This window comes from Ipomoea triloba, chromosome 11, assembly GCF_003576645.1.
Source record: "Ipomoea triloba cultivar NCNSP0323 chromosome 11, ASM357664v1".
Taxonomy (NCBI): domain Eukaryota; kingdom Viridiplantae; phylum Streptophyta; class Magnoliopsida; order Solanales; family Convolvulaceae; genus Ipomoea; species Ipomoea triloba.
The window spans coordinates 23,719,871-23,743,027 of record NC_044926.1 but is presented as its reverse complement, the minus strand read 5'-3'; the positions used below and the strand labels follow the sequence as shown (position 1 = coordinate 23,743,027).

The 23,157-nt window shown below is 32.9% G+C and overlaps 3 protein-coding genes across 3 annotated transcripts; 2 read left to right on the top strand and 1 right to left on the bottom strand.

Annotated features, from left to right (window-relative positions):
- Positions 1-4,201: 4,201 nt before the first annotated feature.
- Positions 4,202-9,613, top strand: LOC115995593 (tyrosine--tRNA ligase 1, cytoplasmic). Its single transcript, XM_031234673.1, has 11 exons — positions 4,202-4,363; positions 4,774-4,885; positions 5,028-5,175; positions 6,548-6,837; positions 6,929-7,025; positions 8,010-8,115; positions 8,208-8,290; positions 8,405-8,550; positions 8,701-8,806; positions 9,133-9,192; positions 9,281-9,613. Exons 2-11 carry the CDS (start codon positions 4,806-4,808, stop codon positions 9,299-9,301), a joined length of 1,137 nt encoding a protein of 378 aa, XP_031090533.1. The 5' UTR covers positions 4,202-4,363; positions 4,774-4,805; the 3' UTR covers positions 9,302-9,613.
- A 1,083-nt stretch (positions 9,614-10,696) lies between these two features.
- On the top strand, positions 10,697-14,658 carry LOC115996328 (kinetochore protein SPC25 homolog). Its single transcript, XM_031235533.1, has 8 exons — positions 10,697-11,040; positions 11,340-11,405; positions 11,945-12,091; positions 12,834-12,947; positions 13,066-13,155; positions 13,230-13,352; positions 13,536-13,768; positions 14,318-14,658. The coding sequence occupies exons 1-8, from the start codon at positions 10,872-10,874 to the stop codon at positions 14,327-14,329; spliced, it is 954 nt and encodes a 317-aa protein (XP_031091393.1). The 5' UTR covers positions 10,697-10,871; the 3' UTR covers positions 14,330-14,658.
- Positions 14,659-15,798: 1,140 nt separating this feature from the next.
- On the bottom strand, positions 15,799-23,034 carry LOC115997097 (short-chain dehydrogenase TIC 32, chloroplastic). The gene is made up of 8 exons (XM_031236577.1): positions 22,788-23,034; positions 19,911-20,142; positions 19,748-19,827; positions 19,256-19,409; positions 18,919-18,997; positions 18,198-18,285; positions 16,773-16,819; positions 15,799-16,171 (listed from the first exon to the last, which is right to left on the bottom strand). The coding sequence occupies exons 1-8, from the start codon at positions 23,014-23,016 to the stop codon at positions 15,986-15,988; spliced, it is 1,095 nt and encodes a 364-aa protein (XP_031092437.1). The 5' UTR covers positions 23,017-23,034; the 3' UTR covers positions 15,799-15,985.
- Positions 23,035-23,157: the final 123 nt, after the last annotated feature.

The following is a 23,157-nucleotide window of genomic DNA, read 5'->3' as shown; positions in this document are numbered from 1 at the left end:
ATTTAATGTCCAGGGACTAAACTCACCACTTTGTGAATAACTGAGGGACTAAACTCGCATACATCCATAACTTAGGGACTGAGTCTACACTACCCCTATAACTCAGGGACTAAAGATGTCATTTTCCCTAATAATAATAATAATAATAATAATAAGTAAAAACATTAGGTAAAAACATATATTATAATAATAATAATAATAATAATAATATATTTGCCTAATTTATAAAAATCCTAAACAATGATATATAAAATCTCTAAAGTTCCAACACGGCATGCGTACATCTACACATTAGCTATTAATTAAGCAATTATTTGTTGGAATTCAAAAAAAGATAGCATCAGAAAACATAATCAATCCAAAACCTATCTTCAATTGCACTATAGAATATTTGATGTTATAATTTATATAATTATATATCGATCCAAATATTCTATATATATTATAACAAATACATTCCGTGCATCGCACAGGTAAAAATACTAGTAATAGTAATAATAATAATAAAACCGCTAAAGATATAATAATAATAATAATATAACATAATAATAATAGGTAAAACATTAGGTAAAAACATATAATAATAATAATAATAATAATAATAATAATAATAAAACATAACAATAATAATAATAATAATGTTGTTGTTGTATTGTTGTTCACAGGGTGCTGTCCGCATGGGACGGGAAGGAACAAAAGGGAAAAAGGAAGCAAATACGCATATTGGTGGTAGCTGTAATCGTTGCAGGGACCTCTGCCGTAGAACACTGTTTACGCGTGAATACTCCATTTCTTCATTTGGAGAAGTTGGTTTTGACTCTCTCTAAATTTTTAAGAAAGACGGAGAAAGGAGATGGAATTACAATTTAGAAGAATGAACTTAGTAAACAACTTCTTCAATTTTCTCTTTTCACTTCTCCAAATCTCCTTTTTTTTTGAAATTTTTTTCATTTTTCCAAGTTACTAAACGACCCCTTAGTTTTCTATTCATATTAGGATAGATTTGTTATCTAGTTCAGTATATATAGAGGCATAGAAAACAACCTATTGGACTCTTCATTATAATATATTCATACATTTTATTATTCTCTGGTTTTCTCACATACTTTGCTTTCGCCTAACTGGCGGGTGGTTGTTATTCTCCACTCGCCAGGTCTTTCAATCCTTCAATTTCAACAGTTTTGAAATATTAAAAGTTACTTTTACATATCAGAATTCTTTTTGAATATCAGATATTCAATACTTAATAAATTTAAATGGAAGATGATTGTTGGCATCTTCAAGACTAAATATTAATTTTAAAATGAATGCTGCTTAAACCAAACACTATAAATAAGTTTAACCATGGACAAAAATTGAAATGTTGTGATGGTGACTGATGACCAAATCTCTCCGAAGAGGAAGCAGCGTAGAGTTAGAGCCTGCAAGGGAAAACGTCCAGAACCTACTCCACAACCGTATCCAGATCACATGGAAGCCAATGGAAATATCTGTGGAAGAGAAGCATATACTCGGAGATGAGAGAGCCGAAGCATAAGGAGATGGGAAAGGTATACACTTGCAAAATCCATGTTATTTGATGATGAAGATATTTCATTCTTTACTAATAGGGCTGCTGTGTACTTTTTGTGTTGATTCTTTCTCTCATGTCCTATTCATTTTGAAGCAAAGTAAAGGTATATCTAGACAATACCCATGACCTTTATTTTTATTTTTTGGGGGGCTACCTTCAAATCTCCATGATTTAAAAAAAAAAAAAAAAGTATGTACGATGCAACCACTAAATATCTAATTTTCACAATCTGCATGTCAATCAAAAACTCATGAATTTAAAGTGTAATAAAAAGTTAAACTAAAATATTTGAATTGTATATGATCTAAAGTGAAGTTAAATATACAGTGACAAAGAGGACATATATTGAAAATAGATGCAATTGTTTAATTTCCAATACAATGGATATCAGTAACCATTGGCTTCAGGAGGAAGAAACATATAGATGCAAATAATACTATAAATGCATTATATTTTTAGCAATATATCAACTTGGAATTGCTCTCAAACAATCATTTTAGGGATTCTGAAATATTCAAACAACCTTACATAGCATAGCTGTTATTCAGTAATACATTTTCTACATTAGCAAATAAACTCAGTCAACATTTTCTACTCAAACAACATTTTCATTCAAAAGTACATGCTATGAAAGAGGTTGTAGGATGTAAAACATTAGCAAATAAACTCAAAAAAAAAAAAGAAAAAAAAAAAGAAAGAGAGAAGGTTTTACCATCAGAATGTTGAGATGCATTAGCAAATAAACTCAGTCCAAAACTTTATTATTTATATTGTAATTGTTAAACATATATTACAAATATGTTAGAGTATATTATTGAAAATTAAGTATCCTATTCTATTACTCTTATTTTGAACATTACTCTTATTAAATTACTAGTTATCACACGTACGTATTGCGCGATTAAACCAATGCCCAATGCGTATTTTTAAATTAGTGTTCATTAATTGGTTAAAGTAGTCATATAATAATGAGAGAAAAAAATGTTAGATTAATAAAAATCAAAGAAATAGTCTCGATACTTATATATTTTAATAAAACATAACGAAATTGTAAATAGCTAAATTGCAACTAATGTAAGTAGAAACAAATAAACCACTTACATGGGAGCAAATGGCGTGTCACCATTGTTACTTGTTTGGACACCGGTCTGACCATTTAAAATCCATATCAAGTACTTTATAGTTCGTCTGGACAGGTTTGACAATGACATATGAGATGATGTACCATTTGTAAAGTGATATCATACATTCCAATGTCATTATCAAACACTATATATTGAACCCGAGTTCCTTGCATTTATATATATATATAGCATTTACAATGATCTTGGTGGTGGATGAGAGCATCTTCATAATAATAATAATAATGCTAATAATGATAAAAATAAAATAAAATAAAATAAAATAATAATAATAATAATAATGGGATAAATTTTTTACTATTTACTTACTGTTTCATCTTCAAGTATGATGAGCATATACTTTTTCTTAGGCGTTCCAATAGCATTTTTTGGTTCGTTTTTTTTTTTAATGACATGAACTGTACAACTCCAGCCCACAATTTGTGTGTCAATATCAATTAACTTTACTGCATTTATCATGACTAATATCTTTGTGCCATGAGAAATATGTTCATAAAGGATGTTATGAAATAATATTATGGGAACCACAACATAAATTCAAACACCATAGATTAGGGAGTTAGGAATAACACATTACATACAATGATACAAGTATAGATGAACAGATTATACAATAAATATATTTACATAATAATATTGAAGTTATACTAATTAATGAGTGTACCATCATTGATTTTTTTTTTTTGAAACTGTAATCATTATGAGTACAAATACAAATAATAGAATTAACATGATAATATTTTGACAATCATCATACCTATAGAATGTCAAGTAAATGGTGTGTTGCAAAATATGTTAGATTTAGTTTTGGGTGAATACCAGTGAGAGAAGGGGAGGGTTTTATATACTGTTGTTTTGGGTATAATAATGGGTTAGTTAGGAATATATACAAAATTGTATTATAGAATCCTATTAAGACTTCAATATTCTAATTTTAAGTTAGGAATCTATACAAAATTATATTATAAAATATTGCCAATTTGTTTGAAAACTGCAATAAAGAAATAAATTGCCTAAAAAATTTAATGTTAAACTTCTGTTATATTTAACGGAAAGAATTTGATAAAATTATAAATAATTAAGATATATTAGGAATTTAATTGGAGGTTGCACAATAAGAAGAACACAAAGTACAATATGTTATAGCAAACTATTACACTAATATTTTTTTAGTTCCAGTTAGGGGTCTAACATTATTGGCTCTTATCATAAGTGTAGAAATAAATTTGTAGTTACAACAAAAAACTAATACATATGCATTTCTTTAATTAGTTTATAATTCGGTCTAATTATAATTTTTTTAATTCAGTGACCTAATTACATATTTAAGTTACGTTCGTGTGGCCAACTTGCACCTTATTCCTCCCCGAATAGTTTATTCCGATTATAATCTAATATTTCAACCAAATGGATTATCAGAGAAATAAACTCCGTAATATAAATAATACTCGTAGCAAATGTAAATGAAACTTGCTGTTAGTTTTAAAATCCTGTGGGATTTAAAAGCAAGGGTTTTTACGTTTCAGTGAGAGGGGATTCATATCACAATTCTTCCACAGCCGCACCATACCTTTACCGCATTTCAATCTCCAGACTCCGCCGCCGCCAATCCACTTCCCCGCTTACACGCCGCCGTACGGGACTTCAGGTAAACTCTCTCTCCATTTCTCATGTGTATTCCAGCCATTAGTACCTTTCCTTGCTGTGATTGCACTCGTGTATATGGTCTGCGGGAAAGGGATGGATGAGGGAACATACTTGAAATTCTGGTCCCATGACTACGATCTCTTGCTTGTTTAATTTCCTCCTGGACAATATCTCCATTAAGAAGTACAAAGTTGTTAATTGTTTAAATAAAATAAATAGTAGTAACTGTAAATTTTGGAAGGGTTTAGCAATATTTCACTTCATTTTCAAATGAACTATTTGGCTGGGAAGTTTTACCATCAATTATGTAGGGCAAAGTGGATTCAATTGTAGTTGAAATTAGATGTGTTATTGCAAATAGCTAAAATTTGAGGTTTTGACTTAGATTGCTACTGTTTTTCTTTGTGACAGAAAAAGCAGAGCTCCATTTCAAGCAGTCATCAATGGACAACCAGGCTCTGCCAACTGATGCTGTGGAATCACTATCTTTGAATGCCTCCTCTTCATCCAGTTCCATGTCTCAGTAATGGCCTTCCCCCCCTCTCTGTATATCAACATATGTTTCTATATGCTAATAGATTTCTGTAATTTACATAGTGTGATTCCTTATTTCTCTCTTTTTCTTTGTGAGATTTAGTCTTAATTGTTGGGATTTCTTGAATCAGGATGAGTTTGGAGCAGAGATTTAGCATTATTAGGAGCATAGGGGAGGAGTGCATCCAGGAAGATGAGTTAAGAAATCTGTTGGCAAATAAGCCTCAACCAATATGCTACGATGGATTCGAACCCTCAGGTCGGATGCACATTGCTCAGGTCTGTAACTTTATAGCACTATTAGTTGTTCTTTGTCGTCCTACTGTAAACTATTGTTCTCGAAGAGTTGTGACTGAAGTTTTCTTGGCATTTTGTAGAATTGATATGATTTTTACCAAGTATAGTATCTTCTTGCTACATATGTACAGGATGATGCTTTCTTCTTTCTATTAGTGTACTTGAATAATATAAATGACTCATCTATTTGTAGGCAGTGAAATTTTTACCTCTGAATTATACCAATGTAGTAAATTTGTTCGTCTACAATTACTAATATAGTAAAATTTAGTTATTCTAATATAATAATATTGTGTGTGTGGATACATATTCTGCAATGATTTCCATGGTTAGATCATCCCATTTTAATTTTATGGGAAATGGCCAATTGGCATATCAATTGTGCATAAAAAAGAAATATGCATTATTGTTTAGTTTTTAGATGAAGGCAAAAACTTTGATTTCAAAGAAACGTGTTAGGTATAGTTTAGGAAGTCAAATATCTTAAAACATTCTTTTCCATTTAAGAATTAGTTCTAGGAGTTGCTTCTTAGGAATACTTTAATGTGTCTCTGTTTTATGTGGGAAGAAAAATTATAAACATATTGATTTATTATTTATACTGCAATAAGTTTACTTGTTCTCTAATATGATTATTCAACTGATAATTCAAAAGGAATATGATTTTGAAACTTCAAAAAAAAAAAAAAAACAAAAAGAAAGAAAAAACCAAGCAGCAGCCGTGAATAATACTACCATTGCTTTGTATGGAAACCTTTTTGATATCTTTACTTGTAAGAAATGTTTATGTTAAGGGATCTACATTATTAGCTTAGATTCAAAGTTCACATCCCTCTTTTAATTCTCTGTAGTTATTTATGTATCTAATCTTAGGAATTTCGCCGATGGGTTTCTACAGGTAGCATGCACACTGTACCCATGCTATGAGTTACAGTCTTTTGACTCATGCAAATCTTGTAAGGAGTATGTTTTCTTAAAAATTTGGACTACCCCAGCCTTCCAGTCCATTGCCTTGCCTAAGCATTACAAGAAATGATTAGAAGTTTGGTTAAATTTTAATTTTTATAATCACCTGGGGAAATTATTGATTAGCACTTTCAAGTTTCAGCTGAAGTTTTAATGTGTTTTATTTAATGGATTCAAAGCTATTATGCTATTAGTTGGAAAAATAAATGTATTATATTTAACGGTTTCATTTAAGCTGCATTCCAACTTTGTTACATATGTGTATAATCAACAGAAAAAAGTCATTAATTTCTGGATAATCAACGTGATGCAGCTGATATGTATGTGTTTCCCTGTACATCATTATCACTGTATAGATATCAAATTTTTTTTTTTTTTTCGTGAACAGGGGGTTATGAAGGCAATAAATGTTAACAAGCTTATATCTGGGGGCTGTAAAGTGAAGATCTGGATTGCAGATTGGTTTGCTCAGTTAAATAACAAGATGGGTGGAGACTTAAAGAAAATTCAAGTTGTTGGGCAGTATCTGATTGAGATATGGAAAGCTGTGGGAATGAATCTGGAGAGTGGTCAAGTTGAGTTTTTATGGTCCTCTGAAGAGATCAATTCTAGAGCTCATGAGTACTGGCCACTTGTTATGGACATTGCACGCAGAAACAAACTTCCTAGAATTTTGAGGTAAGGTATTGACCATTGATTTCCTTCCTTCAAAGGCAAGTAGCCCGTGTAAGCTAACCGACCCTTTTTGCCCCTCCTGGTGATTGCTTAGATGCTGTCAAATTATGGGTCGCTCTGAACAAGAGGAATTAACTGCTGCCCAAATATTTTACCCATGCATGCAGTGTGCTGACATATTTTTCCTCAAGGTGAATTTTATTAATATGAAGTAAATTATGTTTTGCCTTAACTAGTGTAACAGAAAATTATTTTCTTGGACATATCTTTTCTTCAGTGCTGTATATATTCTTCTTGGACATATTTTGTTATTGACATGATACTTTTTGAATGCAATTTGGAAGGTCTTGATGCCCTTATTTATTAATCAATGTTTTCTGTGTCGATTAATAATTAAGTACTTAATCCTTACACAAGGGGAACATAATATTTGAAAGTTATTTCAGTGTTTACAGTACACTGTATACTACAGCACACCTCATGTAATGTTTCATTTACTCTCTAATATTGAAGGACATATACACAATGATATAGTCTTACATTTTTCAAAGTTAGAATTCTACTCATAATAATTAACTTTTGATTGATAGTATTTTACAAAAAGGATTGTGTGGAACGCATACTTTCTGTGTGTGCTTTAGATTTGCTTGTAAGGCCTTTCATCTCATACATAGAGCCATAGAGGACATAACATAACATATTGTATCTCAAGGTTTTCTGCATTTTCTTATTCAAAAGTTTCTTTGATCTTCTTATTGACGTTTTATCCATTATTTTGGCAGTACTTAGTGCTTGGAATCATTTGTTTGGTTATTATTTAATATACTATATTTCTCAAACCATTCAATGTGGGTGGCAGACTTAAAAACATGTAAAAGAGTTTTGGTGTTGGGCATTTCTTATATTCTGGTACTGGTCAATATTCTAAAGTTGCCTCTGCTTCCATTGCTATTACATCCTGCCCTTTATTGTGGTTTGATTTGTTATTTGTGTTTGTACATCTTTTTGTGTCTATTGGAATGTTTTAGCTAGGCTTTATGTAACTTCTTCCTAGCATGGTTATTTCCACTTTATAGATTACTACCATAAATGTCACATTTTGTTTTTAATTCATTTTAGGAAGTTAGGTCTTGGTTTTATTGTAAAAGCAACTCACAATGCCCATTTCTTGATAGGCTGACATCTGTCAATTGGGAATGGACCAGCGTAAAGTGAATGTACTTGCCAGAGAATACTGTGAAGATATAAAGAGGAAAAACAAGCCTATCATATTGTCTCATCGTATGCTCTCAAACCAAAATTTTCAAGTTCAAACTTCATTTGATAATTGATTTTTCTGTGTTAGCCTTGTTATGCACTGTACTTGTATGCAGACATGCTGCCTGGCTTGCAGGAAGGTCAAGAGAAGATGTCAAAGAGTGATCCATCATCTTCCATTTTCATGGAAGATGAAGAGGTATTGTATAGTTAATCTCCTTGGTCCTATAATTGATTGGATTTATCAGCGGCATGCCAATCAATATCCTTTTATATCTATTGCATAACCTATATGATGCAATGTATGGTATAGGCAGATGTGAATCTCAAGATAAAGAAGGCATTCTGCCCACCTAAGGTTGCAGAGAAAAACCCTTGTCTAGAATACATCAAGTACATTATCTTTCCCTGGTTTAATGAGTTCAAGGTGGAGCGAAATCCAGACAATGGTGGCGAAAAGTAAGAGATATTTGGTCTTTGGGTTTTGCTCTCTTCTTTGAAGTAGCTTTACTTTCATTAATATGCTTGCTGTTTTGAGTTCAAACCTTATCATGAAAATTGATCATCACCTATTTTTTGCCTCATTACTTGTGTTTTTCACATGTGCAGGACCTTCAAGACTTTTGAGGAACTTGTTGCCGACTATGAAAGTGGTGCATTGCACCCTGGGGATCTTAAACCTGCTCTGTCAAAGGCACTAAACAAGATCCTGCAGGTACACTCAAGAGACTTTTATAGACCACTGTTCTTATCCCTAATGGTTTCCATGCCTGTTGCAACCTTGAGAGTCTAAGGGGATGACCTGACACATTGTTTAGTTGCCCTATCTTAAAGTTGATATATATATATATATATTATGAATTATTTTAGGTAGATGAAACCTGAGAGCAATTGCACCTCATAAGAATTATGAGTACTATTGCTTTTTTACCAGGAGCTAGCTATAGATCTTTGACTTTATACGTGTAGAAGCATGATGATGGATCCAAATGTTGGAATTGATATTTGTTTAGCTGTTAATGTCTTTTATGTGCTATGCAGCCTGTACGTGACCATTTCAAGAACGATGCCAAAGCAAAGGACCTTCTGAAGAGGGTAAAGGTATGTATTCTTGAAGTGAATCACTGTTTTATTCTTAAATTTAGGATTCTTGGAACTGTAATGAATGTAATTTCTCTCTCTTTTTCAGGGTTATAGAGTTACCAAGTAATGTGAAATGCAGGCAAATTGAGTTTTCGTGAATTCGGGCTAACCTGATTTTTAGTGGTGGCAGTTATCTGCCATATTATTTATGGTTCATCCTGTTTCTTAATACAAGTACTGTAGAAGTTTCTGTTTCTTATGAATTTATCATATTTCAATTATAAAAGACCATTGCAGTTGGATTGAGATGTTGTTTAAATGACCAAGTGCTAGTGTTACTAGAGGAACTGTATGAGTTGTTTTTGGCATTCAGATATGTATACCAAACTTGCTAAACAAAAGAGAATGGAACCTTGAGCAGCCTTCAGTCTTGGACTTAGCAATTCCTTCTTTTTGTCTGCCAATTTTTGCTCTCTTCCTATGTGCCATCTTTGCTTCTCTCTCCCCCTTTCTCTCTCTCTTGGGGAGGAGGGTACAGAAACCTCTTAAGACAAAATTTGATGGGTGGAGTATAATTCTTGTATCAAAAGATTACGAGTTTGATTTTTGTCAATATTTTTTTGGTTGAGCCTCTCTTTTACTTTATGCACGGATATCGTCATCTAAACATAAAAAATAATGTTGAAAATGCACAAGTCAATTGCATTTTCTCTAGGGAGTTGAGGACGAGCAAGCTTCTTTTACACAGTACAATCAAGAAGCTGATAAATAATGATTAATGAGTAATCCTTAATTAGGGTAAAACTTTAATTAGGAGTGGCAAACCAAGAAGCTGATAAATAATGATTTATCCTTAATTAGGGTAAAACTTTTTACACAGTACAATCAAGAAGCTGATAAATAATGAGTAATCCTTAATTAGGGTAAAACTTTAATTAGGAGTGGCAAAAATTGTGTTGTGTGATTTTTGTAGGGATAGGAAACATTTAAAAAATATATATATAATGTCAAATTGAATATTACGGAGTAATTATTAATTTTGACATTTTATTTTTAGTCTAAAAATGATAAAATTGCACTTACTTTTTGGTATATATATGAGATTATTTTAAATATTTCAAATTAAATGAAATAATTCTGAAAGAAAAAAAATAGGCTAAATTGTTGACTAAATACTAAAGGCAACAGGTCAAATAAGTCTAAATTGTTCATTCAGCAACTTAGAGGCATGACCTAAAATATAGTCTATCTAGATACTTATACCTCAAAATTTATTTGACCTAACATTTTTAGCCCGTTCTTTATAAATGCTGAGTTGGATGCAAATAACTTATACGTGTTGTGTGAACTATTATCCATGCAATAATGATTGTGGTACCGAATAAACAAACGTGATTAGTATATGGGTCTATTTGACCATGTTGCAAATACAAAAATTTAAAGGCTAATTGCAATATGGGCATATGGGGTCTTTCCAACACACTTAACAGACTTCAAGGGCCATTGGTGAAAATTTTGATTTCTAAATCATGAGCGTCCATGGAGAAAATACGATTCTGTTTTCAAAACACAAATGAAAATGGCGGGCTAAGCAGAGCTCCACTGTTCTCTTGCTTTTTTCAAATCGAGCGCTACTCTCTCTTGCTCTCTCCGGTTCACACGACGCAAAGGGCTTAAGAAGCCATCTGGGACTGGAGATGGAGAGCACAGTAGGGGCAACTGTGCGGGCGCAGATGGAGGAATTGAGGCTCAAATGCGCCGGAGAAATACCGATCATGCAGCGCCGCATCGACTCTGTCACCGCAACCTTTCAGAAATCTCTCGATTCGAACAAATCCAAAGCTCAACAGACCGTTCAACTTCATGGTAGTTATCTTCCGCTTCAAAACCCTAACATTAACCCTCTCAATTTCACAATTTCAGGGTTTATCTTTTTTCCTTGCTGGGAGTTAGTTGAAACAAGATATTTTGCTTAGATTAGGGATTTATTTATTCTTTTAAGGCTAAAAAAGTAGGAAAATGGAAGGCTGGGATCTCATAAAGAAGCTCTTAAGAGCTGAGTTTTGGTGTTTAAGAACTGTAGTCGGTGTACAGTGGAAAAATAGCTAGCTGTTGTTGTTGGTTAAGTTTTTGAGTTATGTTTGTTGTTTTTGTGGTTTCTGCAGGGAAACTCGCGAAATTGAAAGCTGAGCTTAGAGAGGTGGAAGATGGATTGGTGAAAGCACTTGCAGGTATCTCTCTGTTTATACACACTCTTCTCTTTTGTGAGAATGTGGGGCCAAGTTTACATGCATATGTGTGGCAGTTAAAGATTTTTGAGTGCCCAATGCGAATTGAGAGATCTTCTGCCTTCTGTTTTGATTGTGCTCAGGCTTTAGAGTTCTTCACCTTTCTTGTATTATGCAATTGCTTATACTAGAGGGTAGCCTCAGAGTATTTAGAGATAAATTACAGGAGTATCAACATTGTGAATTTCAGATTCAGAAGGACACCCACTTTTCTAATGTTCAATTTTTGACTTTCAAAGCTTTTGTTGAAATACAATTATTTAGAATGGAATTCACTTTTTGTATCTAAGATCTGAGTTAATGTTCTTGTAGGCTTGTGTTGCACTGTTAGTCTTCTGGTGACATTCATTCTCATGAAAATATGCTTGAGGATTTTGAACTATCTCAAGTTCACATCTTAACCTTATTGAGATATAAATAAGTGATTTTACATGTCTTTATTGAATGAACTCTTCATTCTCCTTGTTTCTGCTTATTTTCAGTAAAAACCAGAAAGGAGGCAAAGCGGATAGCGATAGCAGATTCACTATCCGTGACAAAAGCAAGAATAGAAGAACTTAAAGGAGTTGTTGAAGATCATAGGGCGAGAAGAGATGAATATGCCGCAATAATATCTGAACAATCCAATGGTAACCTACTTCCTTTCACAGTTTCACTAGATGGCAATGTTAAAGGATATTGTTGATTCACCACAATCACATATGTAAAGAATAGAAATGGATACAAGTCTCATTTATTATGAGACCAAATTGCCTGGTTGTTGATGAGACCTGAAAGAAAATTTTCACCAAGTTGATGCCATTTCTAACATCATCACTTTCTCTTGGATACTATATATCCTAAAACTTTATTGATGTAAGAATTTCCCGGTCTATTTTCTTAATTTCCTTTGGGTTCTTGCTGCAAACCCCAATTCACACCTTGTGTAAGCTGTAGTTTTGGTTTTTGAAGTTTGCATAGTCAACACACTGTGGGATAAAGTCAGGTTTGGGTATTGCCATTAATTTCTGAGTTTTACTTTAAATGCAGAAGTTATTAAACAAGTGCTACTTTACATGCTTCTGTCTTCTTGAACGATAATTGGTTCATCTAATTTCTTTCTATTCAATGCTTACCATAAAGAAATTTTTTTAATAAAAAAATAATTTTTTTTATATACGGTAACTAATTTTGCTTTTGGGTAAGCTTATGTCCCTTCTCCTGTTTCCCTGTGTGCCTCAATCTGATGGTTACTCATTGAATATTGTTACTTTGGAATCTTAAAATTTTGATATTTTCGTGAGTTCTTCCATTTTGATTCAATAACATCTATTTTTCTTTGGGTATCTGGCACTATCTACCCCTTTGTTGTCATCTATGTTTGGAGAAAAGCTCTGAAAGCATGTGAGGAGAAGCGTAACCAGAATTCTGAACATAGAGACGAAATAGAAGAGGCTATTTTGTGGTACAACAGGGTCCTTGGTTTTCGGGTTGAGTGTGGCAGTGGTATGTAAATATTTTATTATAATAAATACTATCTGGAATATTTTTCCAATTGTAGAATATTTCTGTGAAGCTCTTATACTACCCTGTAAATTTTCATCTCCACTTCCCTCTTCTGCAGGAGTAAAGTTCATCTTTACAAACATTAATATGAAGGACCCCCATGAGGAGTACTCCTTTACTGTTCGTCATGAGAATGATTCCTATACTTGTAAGTAAGAACTTTTTATGTAAATGATTTATGTTCTCTACTCAAAAAATGATTTTCTTCTTCTTGGATGTTAGTGCTTGATTGCGATCCACATCTAAATGACATAAAAGAGCTGCTCACTGAGTTAAATAAAAGCAACGGTCTATTCAAATTTGTCAGGACTATGAGGGAAAAATTTCAAGAAGCTGCATTATACGGTATGCCTTTGTATCTTACTCATTTGTCCTTTCCTCCCTGTTTTAAAATTTTGATAGCATATGTGAGCAGTAGCTTTAATTATGGTAAAATAGGGAACTATTGAATAAGTTGATTAGCTGTTTTCATTTCCAGTGTAGTGCATATGCTGGAACTGTTTCTTAGTATTGGCATCATGATTTCAGGAAATTTTCCTAAAGTGACATCTCAAGACCAAGATACTTCCACGATATCTGTGTCTGCTCCAGTTTGTTCAGTCTCAACTGATTGTGGAAGTGAATCTCCATCCAAGCAAAGAGGTCCTCAAGCTGAAGAATTCAACAGAAACTCAAAGAAACTTAGGCATGGTAAAGGAGGCAGGTCAGGGCTCCTCTCTCCTGGATCTGCTTCATCTCTTCGTCGCTCTCCGCGTTTTAAGGTAACCATTGCTAAACTTCCTGATTTTAATAAGAAATCCATGTCATTGTGTCATGTTAAGAGTCCACATTGAAAATATAAGAGAGAATATATGGTTTATAAGGCCATGGGTTGGTTATAGCTAATTGATTGGATTAAGTCTTTTAGTGTGGTTTGGCCCTTGTGCATTATAGCCTAGTTGAGTGATCTTGACCCAATCTTAGATTATAACATGGTATCAGAGCTTGTTTGGTCTACTTTGTGTTCCAAACTTCCGTTTGAGGGGGAGGGTCCAATAATCCCAAGCAAACAATAAAGACTTGCTTTTTGGTAAATTCAAGAGTAATGAATATTTTGAATATGCTTCTCAGTGATAATGTTTTTTGATCTATTTGGTTGATAACAACAGAATTCTAGGTTTAGTTTTTCAATAAGCACATTAGGTAGTTTTGGCCACACCTCTATTAAGCAGTGCATGGTTTATTATGTCCTCCAGTCAATGAAGTTGTCAAACATGCTCATCCTTCATACTTTATAAGGTCCTAACGTAGATATTTCTGGTTCTTGTCAGGTCAAGAAGTGAACATAAGCGGAGGAATTTTCTTTTGACTTCAGCCTGTAATTACACCTTGAAGTTTCCTAACCCAATCAGTTTGACAAATGCATCTAGGTGTAATGTACATTAGAAGTGGCACCCAAGGGGCCAAAAGGCTTGTGTTGTTATTAGGGTTTGTAATTCACAAACTACACTTCCACATTTGGACTTGCATTTCATGGCTTCAGCCTATTATTCTTCAGTTGTATTAATTCATGGCTTTCTTTTATGAACTTTATTTTTTTTTAGAGTAATTTATACTTTTAGTCTTTGACTATTGCATCATTGTAATATTTTTTCAAGTTTGCCTTATTACATTCTTCATTGTCATTTTCTTGTTACAATTAGTTTTTGGTTTAAAATTGTCATTTTATTGTTTAATACAGAAGGTTAATATGTAAATTTAAGGGTCCGTTTGGAAAACAGGAAAATGACTTCTGGAAAAATGTTTTCTGGAAAATAAGTCATTTTTCGGAAAATAGTTTCATTTCTAGTGTTTGGATGTATTATGAAAAACTGTTTTGTGTGTAGTTCATTTTCTGGAAAATGGATAGAATTGTATAATTAAGCATTGTAATTGTTTTATTTAAAATATAAAAAATTATAGTAGTTATTAAAATAATGGTATTTAATAAAAAGAATAGAATTTATTAAAAAAATAAAAATTAAAAAAATTAAAAGAAATGTAGCAAAGGTTTCTGGCGGTTTTCCCACCTCTTTGGTCCATGGTCATGGGTGATATGACTTGGTTTTAGTCGAAAACATCCGAAACAGCTATTCTGGCGATTCCGTAAGTCATTTTTCGGAAAAATGAACTGATTTTCCTTGGTCAGTGGAAAACATTTTCTGTTCACCACATTTTCCGGACGATGCCAAATACAGAAAACTCAGAAAACATTTTCCGGAAGTCATTTTACGGGTTACCAAACACACCCTTATTCTCCATATCAACTTCTTATTTCAACATGTAATTTTTTTCTCCCATTAATTCTCTTAATTGTATAATGAAATTATATATTAACTATTGTTATAAACGGTGGAATAATAGAAATTTAAACAGAGAATTAATTGTGATAAACAAATGAAAGTCAAGAATGTAATAATGTAAAATTAAAAGAATAGGGTAAATGTGACATTGTTGCAATAGTCAAGAAATAAAAGTAGAATTTACTTTTTATACTAATTTTTTTTTTGATGTTTTTTGGATGTAGTCCAAGGTTTTCATTGTCAAACGCAGACATATTAATTCCTTCGTTGAATTGTAGGCCGTCTGGAGATTTAAGGTTGCTTTATACCCAAAGTCAATGATTGAATTAACTTTTGATTAAGAATGGATGAACTACTTCCACTCAACCACACCCGTTAGGATAGTTTTGTTGATGCTGCTTTGATGAATGATGAGTTGAGATTGAGTTCAATCTTTGTAAGCTAGGTTATTTCATTCAACTATTGCGCAATTTCACTTCAAAATGGAACTGTTGCCATCTATAATTCACTCGAAAATACATTCATTTATTAAATTTTTTTTTTTGACATGTGTAATGCTGAGCTCCCCCATTTGCAACGGATGTACAGGTGTATATCTACTGTATTTATTATTTACAGGACAAAAATGCCCCTGCCATTAAGAAAAAGAAGAGGTAGCTAGGGTGATGGTGGAAGCAATAATCTTCTGTGGATAAGAGCACGGGTGTGGTTCCAAAGCTTATGGGCTTGCATTTCATCATTTGCCAAAGATGAACAGTGGCTTTCATTGCAGTCTGCAAAGTATTTCCCACTCACCCCTTCTGTTTTTGGGCTTAGTGCCACATAACATGTCGTTGCTGCTCCCTGCAATTATATATTTTAATTCTATGTTATAAAAAAGGAAAAAAATTTACAATCCTTCACTACATTTTGTTGGGGCGGCGGCTGGTGAAGGGCCAAGTCCAACATCTGCCTCTCGAAAAGGTGTGACGGTATAAGGAAATAAAGTTACGCATTTGCTATTAGATATAGCTTTTGGCATAGTGGTAACTGATAAATGTTTGATCATAACAAGTGGTATCAGAATCAAAACTAACTACAGATGTATCTCGCTTAAGAGTTGTACAACAAACTTGAAAAAGAAAAATACACATAATTTGAGATTTTTGTTTTTGTTTTCAAAATTTGTATACTAATTAGTAATTATTCAGCTTAGCAAGTACTATACACACACACACACCCACCCACCCACCTACTTGATGCATGTTCATTTCAAGTAGAATATGTTACTGCATTAATTTAACATATGAACACAAACATATTTATCACTAAGTTCAAACTTCCATTGTTTTATTATTATTATTATTATTATTAATTTTTTTTTTATAGTTTTATATGGGATGTAGTCATGTAGAGGATATTCTCTGGTGAGTAACAGAAAGAGGGTAGTAATATAAAGACGAACCTGTGACGTTGACTTGAGAAGTTTTGAGGCCACGAAATACAGAGAATCTGAAAGGTCCAAAACAGCACAAGGAATGTCAGTACAAAATTTTGTTATCTATGCTTCGCCTGCAGATAATGAGAGAAAAAGAAAACGATAAAATATCATAATTTTAAAATAAACAGATGGCTACCATATTTTCTCATTATTACTATCTGGGCGAGACCAATGAAAGGTCAAATTCAACACCAGGTGACTAGAAAATTGTTAGATCGAGGCATGAGGAGTTAAGTCTAGTATCCTGTCTCTTAAAAATGTGGTAGTAAAAAGAAATAGGGATAAGGGTCAAATAGACCCTCAAACTATAATCAATTGTGCAATTAGGCCCTCGAACAATAAAAAGCTTCAATTAGGCCCTCGAACTTGTTATTTTGGGGCAAATAGACCCTTTAACCTATTTGTGACCTATAATTGCAGGCCACCAAAAATTCCGGCCAACTCCGGCGATCGTCCGGCGAAGTTCCGGCAAACAACACAAAACCATCCACCACCGGCGACCTCACGGTCGCCGGTGGCATCCAGCAGCGCAGTTGGCTATCTCTGTCACTGGGGATGGCGACCAGTTGGTCGCCATCTCTGGTAGACTGGAGATGGCGACCAACTGGTCGCCATCTCTGTCACTGCGGATGGCGACCAGTTGGTCGCCATCTCCAGTTTATCGGAGATGGCGACCAGTTTGGTCGCCATCTCCGCTGCCGGACGCCACCGGCGACCGTGAGGTCGCCGGTGGTGGATGGTTTTGTGTTGTTTGCCGGAACTTCGCCGGACGATCGCCGGAGTTGGCCGGAATTTTTGGTGGCCTGCAATTATAGGTCACAAATAGGTTAAAGGGTCTATTTGCCCCAAAATAACAAGTTCGAGGGCCTAATTGAAGCTTTTTATTGTTCGAGGGCCTAATTGCACAATTGATTATAGTTTGAGGGTCTATTTGACCCTTATCCCAAAGAAATATAGTAGAAGGCATCTTCACTAGAAGTTAGAGCTAATTACTAACAAGTAGTATCAAAGCCACGTCACATGTTCGAGTCCCAAGGGTGTAGGTGCTGGGGGCCAAGTTCAACACCAGGTGACATAGTGGTAAGCGTTTGACCCTAACATTAACAAATTTCACCGACATTTTCTATTTTAGAGTCACATCATCTAACATTATGGTAAACCAGACCTTATGATATGATTACCATGCCAACCGTAAACCAGACCTTATGATTACCATGCCAACTGTCCGATCAACTCAGTTGGCATTGCCCCAAATACTAGTATTACTCAATTATATCTAGGGATTTGGAGTGTCAGGTGCATTGTGACATGGTATCTATTATTGTTCTCTATAACATATATGTGTGTGTGTATGTATTAAAAGTGATATATATAAGTGGTTGTGCATGCCTGTGAGAAAGCCTTTGTGATCCCTGATAATTCCAGTCTTAACAATTCCAGGATGAACTGCATTGATAGTTACATTTGCCTTCCTTGCCTGCACCCACACCATTCAAATTCAAAACAATTTTAGACATCTTTATAATATTGTCTATTATATATATTATCATATATGATAATCATTACAAGCTAAGGTAATAATTATTAACTTCCATACAAAAAGAAAAACCCATATAGTCTATATTTTTTTTGAAAGAAATCCCATATAGTCTATATAGTTAGGAATATGATGTTAATTTTAGTCTGAAATTGATAGGTTGGCATGATAAAATCGAAAAATTTAAGTATTAGGGCCAGAAACTTATAGCATGATATATACAACTTAATAAGCTCAACTGATAAACCTAATATATAACTCGGCTTATAATATATAAGTAATTTATGATCCCATTCGCAATAAATCAGAAATAATCAATATTTTAAGAAAACCAGTTAGCTAGGGGGCAAATTATTGTGTGGACCATGGTCGACTCAATACTATGTGAACTATAACTAAAAGTACATTTTTAATATACTAAAAGTATATTATACAAGATAATGTACTTTTAGTACTAAATAATGTACTTTTTCGAATACAATATACATTTTTAATATACTAAAAATACATTATTTATGGACTGAATATATATTATTTGATAGTATGTATAGTCCAAATAATGATGGTAGATACCTTAAGTTGTCTAGCCAATTCCTTGGCATGCAATATGTTGGCCAACTTTGACTGGGCATATGCACGAGTACCATTATACCTGCATTAAACACTCATGAATTAATTAACGCTAATTACGTTGTTGTTTCCAAAAAGTTGAACTTTTAACCCCAAAGACTCTACGTCTCGACCCGAAATAATATCTGGAATAATGTAAATCATGATAATTCAGCTGAACACAGATGTTAAGTCTTTGCTTACTGTATACAAAGAGCCCTCATATGCACGAGTACGTTAATTAGATACTATTATACATAGTAAACATAATAATTATAATATAATGTTTTTGAATTCTTACTGTTTTGGATTGAGCAATTGGCCGAAGTGGAAATGGTCAGATTTAACCCAGTTGTGAACCACAGAAGTCACATTTATAATCCTTCCCTCTATGCCTGTTTCTGCTGCTGTCTCTACCATTTTCTCTAACAACATTTCTGTCAATAGAAAATGACCTGCCAACAAATATATGTTTCCTTATATTTTTCTGTCCCAACATTAATTTCTCATAATTTTGGGAAGAGTGTAAATGTTTGTGTTTTTAGAAACGGGTAAATCGACTGAAATTGATATTCGATTTTTTGGTCGGTTATACTATTTACTTAGATCATTTTTTGATAAATTATAAAGATTAAAATTGTCAATCAGTTTTTGGCAACTGTTTGCTCATCCTATAAGTTCTTGCATTACTTTAAAAAACAATACCTTGACATTTTCGTAATTATCATCAATTTCACCATGCAAACTTGAACACTTAAATATGCAATAATGTCAGATATATAGAAAAGATTACCTAAGTAATTTGTGGCAAAAGTGAGCTCAATTTTGTCCTCAGAAAACTCCAATTTCTGTGAAAATTTCCCAGCGTTATTTCTGCACATGCAACATACACCCACAAATATTATTCTTCAATTAATTAAAAAACACAACAATTAAAAAAAAATAGAAAGACATACATGAGGATATGAAGGGGCATCCCTAGAGACAAGAAGTGAGCACAAAATCTTTGAATGGAAGCCAGTGAACTAAGATCAATCTCTAACACAATAATGTCAGCCCATGGACTCTCCTTCTCTATTCCTTCTTTAACCTTTGCTGCCTTCTTCATATCCCTCGCTGGAATTATTATCCGAACGCCGCTCTTCGCCAGCACCCTCGCCGTCTCCGCCCCAATCCCCGACGTCGCACCTTCAATTCCATCAATCATTCATTCAACCACCATCAAACGTATAAAAAAGGGATAATTACCGAGATGGTCTATTGATTATAGCAAAATTACTAATTTAATTCTTGACTATTTTTGCAAGTTCTTAACTTTAAAAATCTTAATCAATTTGGTCCTCCGTTTGTTTAACCGTCAGACGTTCATTTACTCAGGACCAAATTAGTAATTTTGCAGTAGTCAAGGAACCATTTCAGTCATCACATGCAACATTTCTTTTCTTATTAAACCGAAGTGTTAATTACTGAAATAGTTTCTTGACTATAGCGAAATTACCAATTTGGTCATGGTAAACGGACATTTTAACGGCTAAACAAACGAATGACTAAATTGATTAAGATTTTTAAAGTTGAGGACTTAATTAGATAAAAAAAAATAGTCAAGGACCAAATTGATAATTTTGCTATAGTCAAGGGACCATTTCGGTAATTAACTCTATATAAAAGGACAATAATGTCTAAAAATATTTTATTTCGCGACGTGACGTTTTACTATTCAAAGAAAAATAACATTGAATATTGTTTTACCTATATGAAATTACTACATACCATACGTAACAATGCTATTATTTTTGGATTGTAGTGTTTGTTTTGTGTTACAATATTGTAAGAAATTTTTTTTTGAAGTAATATTGTAAGAATTCTTGAAAAGAATTAAGTGATATATGTTTTGTCTATTATGAAAATAACAAGAGTGGCATCTTATTACCCCTGATCCGAGACCTTGAGCGTTGAATAATTCAGCTATGTCTATGAAAGAGTTAAAGAGATAAATCTAAACATATAGCTAGAAATATTGGAATGACCAATGTATTTATAATAAATATCGAAAATAATTCATCACCTATAGAGATTTCACACTCTAGTCATCAACTTCTAATTTTGTCCAATATAATTCTTAACTATGAAATTTGTACCCTATTATCCCATTTTATTTGTCATGTTTACTATTCGTTATTCAAACCAACTCTTTCTTTCTTGTTTATTTTCTTTATTAGTTTTTAGTTATTTTTAAATTTAAATTTTTGTGTTTTTACAGTACTTTTCAGGTAATTTCTAAATATATAAATTTTATATACTAATAATATTAAATTCAATGTTATGAAAAATTGAATTCAAAATTATTTCAATCAAGCCTTGTCAACCGAACCATATATACATAAAAAGGGATATCAAATAACTAAAAATTTAAGCCAAACAATACTTCCAAGAAGATTAAAATATATACAAATTTGATAATCAAGCATTATTATTGAAAGAAATCAAGAGTCAATTAGTAAAATAAATCACTATAATCGAGAAACCATCCATTTCAGCAATTTATTCATATATTTAAAATATGTAAAAATTAAAAATCAAAGTAGCAAAATGGAACACGGTTATATTGGAAGTACAATGTGGATAACAAATTATATTCTTATGAAAAGTAAAAAGAGGAAATGAAAAAAAAAAACAAAAGATTAAATTAATTAGATCATGCTTTGTCTAGTCTTTACATGACAGAATAAATTAGTGGCTACATTGGATTGATTGTGCATTATTATATATTGGTAGTTTACTATTATTTTTGGTTTATAATAATTGGAATATTTTATTTTATTTTATTTTATTTTATTTTCTGCAAAAAAGATGCAATGATTAGAAATGATATGATCTAGCATGAACCAATGAGGGGGCACTATTCAATAGAGACAAAACTAAATCTTCCAAAACCCAAAATTATTTTTTTTTAATAAAGAAAATTAAAGCTAGAGAATCGGTGTGGGATTTAAAAGAAAAATTATTATGATATAATAATTTTAATTAATTTAATTATCTGAAAAGTGTTTGATAATGAATAAATAGAAATTGTTTGATGACTGATGAGTTAACATCTGATGAATCTTTAGTACCCTACAGCTGAAAAGCTCTGCAGGAAAGAACTGAACCATATGGACCATATCAACACTGCACCTTCATTCATATTTATTCTCACTAAAGTTCCCACAAAAGACAGCTTCTTTCATACAAGGTAGATAAATCTTCCAATAAAGTAGTTATCTTTTTATCTTTTTCTTTTCTCCCCCATAAATTTAATTAAAATATTCTCAAAATATTTTGTGTTTCAATCTCAGATCATACTCAAAATATTCCAAGAAGGATATATATATATCAAAAAGGGTATTTAATTTAATGATAGAAACACACCCACCAAAAGAACCCAAAAAATCAAAGAAAACCCATTCTTGTTTTCCAAATTCTTGAAAAAAATTTGTATATATGTGTGTGTATGTATGTGCTTGTATGCATTCGGTTGAAAGAGAGATAAGCAGGTAAATTTCGAACTCATCAGACTTAATATATTCCAAGATATATAAAATTCAAACTCATCAGACTTAATCTATCCCGAGATATATATGTGTATGTATGTATGTATCCGGTTGAAAGAGAGATAAGCAGGTAAGATTCGAACTCAGACTTAATCTATCCGGTCTCGGGACAGAATTAAACTCCAAGATCCAAACTCAATCTAATCCCCAGAAGAGGGATTATGTTGTGAGAGAACTAAGCTTCAAACAGCATCATATACATATAGAGAGAGAAAGAGAGAGATAGAGAGAGAGAATTGATACCAGTGACAATTGCAGTGAGGGGATGATGATGGTGGTGGTGGGAGAGAGAGCAGTCTTGAGAGATTTGGATGGCAGTGGTTTTGGAGCCATAGCCACTAGGGCCAGCAATGCCAGCCAAGTATTTCAGAGTGGCTTTCATTAGTGGAAACTGGTGATGCACCACAGCAGCTATGCTGGTAAACCATGTACATATAAATGCCCTACTCACATATGCCTTCTGCAACTCCATGCACCCCCTCCCTTCTTATCTTATATATAATATAATATTTTACAAAATAAAATGGAAAAAAAAATTTCCTTCTAGTATGTACTACCACAACAACCACCAACTATATAGTATTTTATTTGGATGGGAGGGGGGGGGGGGGGG

What these genes read in the sequence shown, in the direction of transcription:
- LOC115995593 (XM_031234673.1), top strand. Translation starts at nt 4,806, where the DNA reads ATGGACAACCAGGCTCTGCCAACTGATGCTGTGGAATCACTATCTTTG. An exon ending in GTCGGATGCACATTGCTCAG is followed by an intron (nt 5,176 to 6,547) that starts GTCTGTAACTTT and finishes TTTCGTGAACAG; the next exon opens with GGGGTTATGAAGGCAATAAA. An exon ending in ACCTTCTGAAGAGGGTAAAG is followed by an intron (nt 9,193 to 9,280) that starts GTATGTATTCTT and finishes TCTCTTTTTCAG; the next exon opens with GGTTATAGAGTTACCAAGTA.
- LOC115996328 (XM_031235533.1), top strand. Translation starts at nt 10,872, where the DNA reads ATGGAGAGCACAGTAGGGGCAACTGTGCGGGCGCAGATGGAGGAATTG. An exon ending in ACAGACCGTTCAACTTCATG is followed by an intron (nt 11,041 to 11,339) that starts GTAGTTATCTTC and finishes TGGTTTCTGCAG; the next exon opens with GGAAACTCGCGAAATTGAAA. An exon ending in AATATCTGAACAATCCAATG is followed by an intron (nt 12,092 to 12,833) that starts GTAACCTACTTC and finishes TTTGGAGAAAAG; the next exon opens with CTCTGAAAGCATGTGAGGAG.
- LOC115997097 (XM_031236577.1), bottom strand. Translation starts at nt 23,016, where the DNA reads ATGGAGTTGCAGAAGGCATATGTGAGTAGGGCATTTATATGTACATGG. An exon ending in AATTGGCTAGACAACTTAAG is followed by an intron (nt 18,286 to 18,918) that starts GTATCTACCATC and finishes GTGTGGGTGCAG; the next exon opens with GCAAGGAAGGCAAATGTAAC. An exon ending in TCACAAAGGCTTTCTCACAG is followed by an intron (nt 16,820 to 18,197) that starts GCATGCACAACC and finishes TGGACCTTTCAG; the next exon opens with ATTCTCTGTATTTCGTGGCC.